This window comes from Pyxicephalus adspersus, chromosome 9 (genome assembly GCF_032062135.1).
Source record: "Pyxicephalus adspersus chromosome 9, UCB_Pads_2.0, whole genome shotgun sequence".
Taxonomy (NCBI): domain Eukaryota; kingdom Metazoa; phylum Chordata; class Amphibia; order Anura; family Pyxicephalidae; genus Pyxicephalus; species Pyxicephalus adspersus.
The window spans coordinates 34,241,319-34,247,409 of NC_092866.1; the positions used below are offsets into that span (position 1 = coordinate 34,241,319).

The following is a 6,091-nucleotide window of genomic DNA, read 5'->3' on the forward strand; positions in this document are numbered from 1 at the left end:
CTATCTTATGGGTTTAAGTGAGACTTCCCATTGTTTGAAATGTGGCGCACCTGAGGCAGATTCATTTCAAATTTTCTGGGGCTGTCTCTTAATTAAAAGATTTTTGAGGTTGGTGGTGCGGTTCGCACTGAACCACCTGGTAACATTTCTCCCGCTTACTCCTAACTGGGCTCTGTGTGGAGTTTTGTCTGAACAGGTCCGGGTAGCCAGGGGATGTGGTAGACTCTTTAGGATTATATCATTGTTGGCCAAGAAGGCGATTCCGCATAAATGGATAAGTGCAGACCCCCCTACATTGAATCTATTTTTAGCATAGCTGAGACATGTTTTCCAAATGGATTGGGTAGAAGCCACAATTCACAAAGATTTAAAGACACAACATTTCTTTGAGCTATGGGAGTCATATATAAATATACTACCATTGGTAACTAAGCAATGTATAATATCCATGTTTGAACAGACTCCCTGGTATGTAACCAGGCTATTGGACAATGACTCAACTGTAGTTTTGCAATTTGTCTCACACAGAACTATGTAGGTTTTTTAATGTATCTTTTATTGTAAGATTTTGTTGATCTAACTGTCATTGCATGATAATTGTTAGGCTGTGCTGAGTTAATGCCTGTATCTCGGTACTGTTTATTTGTTAGTTTGTTATATGATGATTCACCTGTGTTAATATTCTCAGTTATGTTGTAATTGACTGTCTATAAATTCCTCTGTTGTTCATTTGAAAAAATTAAAGTAAAAATTATAAATAAAAAAAAAAAAAATACAGCGGCGACGTCAGTCCTAAATTTGGATGGCTGCTGTAGGTCCACCCCTAAAATTGTATGGTCAGTAACCTTTTATTCCCTTTTGTTACTACTTGATTGAAATTCTTTTGTATATTATTCATATGTAATGTGATAGTGATAGTCTCACCTATCGCTGTATACATATACTCATTAGATTTTGGCTTCATCATAGGTTTTGCTTCATCAGAATCCTGCATTTTAGGATTTATGCACTCATATTCTGCTGTCTTCTATTCCTGAAGAACGTTGGTTTCACAGATTACCAGACTCTAACGAGTTACCCTTTGACATTTATTACTATACATGGTCAAGGTACGCCATCTTGTGGTTCTTTTATTTTTTACACACATAATGTAATGGTAATTCTATTTGTTGGATTTATAAATATAAGTAACGGTACCCTATATGTCATATTATCCCTAATACACATTTACATTTCTGATACAGTGATGGTGCCATGGGAACAGTGAACCTCCAATTATTGATATTTGATAAAGAATTATATATACTCCATTTGATTGTGAGCATCTTATATCAATTAACATTAATTCATTTTTCTTTCCTCCATAATACTATTAATTTTAACAATCATTATGATCTACCCACTAGATTTATCTTACATTAACACTCTTAGAAAGTAAGAAACTTCAAATACACCATCCAGTTTTTACTTCAGAGACCCAAGTAAGACTTTTTATCTATGATTTAATTTAATTATTCTCTCTTTTTTGGTCTGATGTTCTTTATATATACAATTTATTTTTCCTCTCTCAAAGAACCCAAACGCTTCTGCGATTGTTACATCAATTATTGACATCCCACTATTATTGAACTGGCATAACTCTAAACACTATATTATAGTAGTAAAGTCCATGTTTTTTATCATGATTATAATCTTACCAAATGTCCTGAGTGTTGCAAGAGTTGCTGTATCCTTCAGTATATCATTACATGTACTTAAATGATACTGATATATATTTACTACAAATGTGATTCTAAATAAATTATTGTATTCCTAGGGTCTCTGTATCCCAAGAAAGCCCATCTGGGCGAAACACGTCGGGTAAGACCCCGCCCTCTGATTCATGATTTATAAGCAAGTCTGTAAATTTCTTTATCAACTAATATAGTGTGGATAGAGTACCTTTTTATGCCATTTTGTAACATTGTTTTATTACTATTTAAATGTTTTTTGTACCTTAATAAAAATTATACAGATTTTATACATAATTACCTCCCTGGTGCCTCTTAAAAAGCCTATCTTCTCTCCTTTTTTTCTTTTTTCCATCCATCATACAATAATCTAACGGCCTGTTCAATTGGAATGTTCACTTTGACTTGACAAACTACATACCTTTTGTTCCTAAATCAATCCCTTATAGGGTACACAGTATGTATTTCACTTAATTCATTATTGAACAACCTTTAAGGTTTTTATTGTTATATGTTGTATAGCATATATTGATACTTGTATTATTACAGTTGTGGGGTCTCCTTATCCCCTGAGGAAGCCCATAGGGGCGAAACGCATCGGGATGGGACCCACTTTGTAACCCCTTGTTCCAACACAAGTTTGTCAACTCAATTTAGTGCCAAGCACTGCGTGAATAAATTGAATGTTTTCCATTCATGTTTTTATATGCATAAATGTAATATTTTAATTTTATATCTTCAATAAAGCTAATATTGTTTTTATAAAACTTTTCCGTGCCCACGAAAAAGGCTGCTTTCCTTTTTTCCTTAAGTCTCTGGAAACAAAACAGAACCCCTTTTCTCAAAGCACAAGTGCTGACAGTTCAATTTGACTCCCCTTCCTTAGAGCAGGCCGTTTTGTCACCAGGTGACTGCTTGTCCTGTCACATTGCTGGTCCATCAGGAAATAGAAGGATGAACACTTAAATCCTCCTATCTACATATTTACCTGGTGCATGCCTAGTATACTCTGTCAACCTTTTATTTTGCATTTTTCTGCAGTATGGTTTGGGAAACTTTTCTGATATTTAAATCTGAACTCCAAGCAAAGGACACCAATGAATTGCATACACTGCTCTTAATAGTCATAGATTTATATTTCGATCAAGTCCTGACATTTACACACCAAACAGTAAAAGCCAGCTTGATGAAACCATTAACATTTAAAAAAAAAGAGTGGTAATCTAATCTCTCCAATTACAAGCTGCTGACAATAGAGTGAAAGAGCAGCAGCAAACAATTGGGGTTTTTCGTTTAACTCATCTGCTCCCTCCTTGTGTGAGTATGCTCATTGTCAACACAAATGCAGGTAGCATACCCTATTCCATCCTAGTCCTTTGACAAATGAGTGCAGCTATATAGAGAATTGCAAAGGTCTGATATCAAGAGTTACCAAACTGTGCAAGAGAATACAGCTCCCTCAACACAACTGATCCTGCAACACCTTTAGCAGCAAACAAGAGGGAGGGCTCTGTTCTCCGATTTTCTGCAACTAGCTGAAATTGTATAAATAATGAATGAGTAACCCCTCCCACAATGTTGACTCTGGATAAAAGAAGATACTGACAAATATTACCTTCTTTAAATGAACAGTTTGGATCCACTCACTTTTTCGCACATCAAATATATCCACTGCATTGTCACTGAAAACAGTCAGGTGAGGAGCTGTGTATGCTGTGGGGAATATAACTTAATGTTATACTCTGTCATTTTAAAGTCATCTTCATTCCACACTTGAAGTAAACCACAAGCAAACTCCATTTAGGCAGAGTACACCAGTGTCAAATGATCTCTTAAAGATCATCAAATAATTAAAAACCTTGAGATTCAATTACTACAAAATAATTGTTTTGCTGGTAAGAATACAAGTGTCTTAGTAGGATGAGCTACTGGTTATATCATTTTGTTTTTTCCTCCCAGCAAACAATTCAAACTGAAAGACATCACCACATCTAGCTTTTTTATGTTTTCTTTCTATCCTAATATCAATAGCTGCAAAATACTCTTACTTTAAAAAAACATATCAAAACCCCACAGTTATGAAATTTTAGCTCATATGGTTCTTTTAGTTCTTATGGATTTTAGCACAAACTATGCCACTTTGCCAAAATAACGGCATTTTAAGTACAGAGATAGTACATTACCAATTCCATTTCAGTGTTACATTTTTTAAAAATATGCAGAAGTGTTGCAGTTACAGTCGCTTCCCTGTACTGCAGACCCTACGTCCAAGTACACTAGGAAAATGTTACATACAGAGCATATATAACCAGCAGTGGACCAGATAGGTATTATAGACTTAAAAAAAAAACTCCTCAAAGTATAAAAGAGTGTCTGTAATACATCCAGGCCCAGCTTCACTTCTGCTTTCTTTCTTTCATTTGATGACAATTATTGGCTTTCTAAATTTAGGCTGTTACTCTAATAAAAGTGTTTTAAAAATTTTAGATGGGAGATTTTACCGAATGAAATGTGGCCAATAGCTATAAAAGGAAAATTCTCCCCTGCTTTTCTACCTTTAGGTACCAATAGTCTCCATTCATCCTGGACCCCACACTATCTACCACTGAAAAGTGGCAGAGAGATTTTAACACATTGACACTTTATAATCACACAAAAAGAAGAAACAGCCACCAGCAGTTGCACCATACCACACATTACAGCAAACCGAATAATACTTACAGCATGCCAGTGGAGGTGCAGGCCACATGATCTCCTGAGATCGAGACTTTTTACCCTCTGCATTCACATAAACTCCAAATGTGGAAAAACACAATAAGTATTCACTAAGGGTAAGTCTTGTCGCACAAAAAGCATCAAGAGCAGTCTGTGCCAGGAAAGACAGCTTAGGTTCATCTGGGTGGGGCAAGTTAAATGGAGCTCCTTCATTTAGAAGAGGGTAAAGTGAAAATCCAGAAGGATAGCCAACACAAAGTCGTTCCCCCAATATGTCCATGCACTGCACTGCTCCAGGTGCCTGGAACTCTTTAATCTTCCGTGGAAGACCCTTTCGATTTGTCAGCTGGAAGCAGGTGACTTGACGCTTGGAAGCGACACACAGAACAGCTGTGGAGCCTTGACAAACTAGACCGGAGGTAATGACCTGACATCCCTTTGCCTCAGGGATCTTCATTCCAGTTGAGTCTGGTATAAAATCCAAGGAGAAAAGGCGAACACTGTGACTCTTCCCACTAAGTACAACCAATTGCTGAACTTCTGAGATAGAACGCAAGGAAACTACTCTCTTACAGTCTCCTAGTTGAGTGATTTCTAAGAAAAACAATATTATAGAAAAAATATATAATTAGTTTTAGTATGTAGCAAAAGCAGTGCTTTAGTTAGCTATACTTTCAAGTTTAAGTACCAATGTTCATCATTTTAACAATTATGTACATCTATCAATCTATTCCCTCCTCCAAGCTATAAACATAACTAGGACTGACAGAATTTACTTACATGGCATTGCTTTGGGGCCACAAACACTAATTTGGTTTTAGATATTCATAGGTAGGCCAAATACAAATAAATATCAAAACCAATTGGAGAAGAGATGCTGCTCAAATACTATAGATCAGTAAGGGGACATTATATATTACAGCACTCCATATTACATAACAAATGGTAATGCTTAACCACCTGGGCATTTCACTGATGTCTAGATTTCTGTACCAAAAGCGGTACACTGTTTTTCATGAATTTTTTTTTTTTTAAATTGTAGACCTGTAACTTACAGAAATATGTCCTAACAAGGGTCTAGTAGATATCATTAATATAATAAAGTTTGAAAATTAAATAAAAAACACAAAAATCAGCTTAAACAAGAATACATAAATAAATCAAATGAGTCCAACGTCACATACCTATAGACAAAACCAGATAAATATATTTTGTTTTGGATTGGATACAGGACTTTGTATTGAATCCAATACAAAATATTTGAATTTCCCACTACGACCCCCGTCGACAGGCGCATGCACTGACATCATCAAGAATCGCAGAGGGACGCGCCGAGGGACCGGGTGTTCTAATTCTTTCCGAACTTCCGTACTTCCATGCAAAAAATGTTAAAGTTTTTGCATGGAAATTTATTTTATATTGTAGGCTATATTTCACCGAATTACCGCATAACTCATCGAAATATGTCCAAAATTTTATAAAAATTTTTTTTATAAAAAATAAAAAAAAAAATAGTGTATAATGTTATGTAACTGTATAGTAGCTTATATAATATATAAATAATACAAATACATATATAAATATAAATATATATATATAAATAAAGATTTCTGTGTATTGGACTCAATACAGCTTTTTTGTATTGA

General features: G+C 35.1%; 1 protein-coding gene across 7 annotated transcripts in view; it reads right to left on the reverse strand.

The window, feature by feature from the left end:
• The window catches only part of CDC42BPG (CDC42 binding protein kinase gamma), a 135,972-nt gene that overhangs the window by 32,497 nt on the left and 97,384 nt on the right, over positions 1 to 6,091 (reverse strand). For 5 of the 7 annotated variants that reach the window (XR_011922104.1, XM_072421345.1, XM_072421343.1 and 2 more), the window contains 2 exons: positions 4,452 to 5,039; positions 3,346 to 3,443 (listed from right to left, as the gene is read on the reverse strand). Coding sequence is in view for 5 of the 7 variants with exons in the window: in XM_072421345.1 (XP_072277446.1) it covers positions 3,346 to 3,443; positions 4,452 to 5,039 (686 nt within the window). In the remaining 2 variants the exon portion in view is untranslated. The remainder of the gene's footprint in view (positions 1 to 3,345; positions 3,444 to 4,451; positions 5,040 to 6,091) is intronic. The other 2 variants (XR_011922103.1, XM_072421346.1) reach the window with 1 other exon arrangement.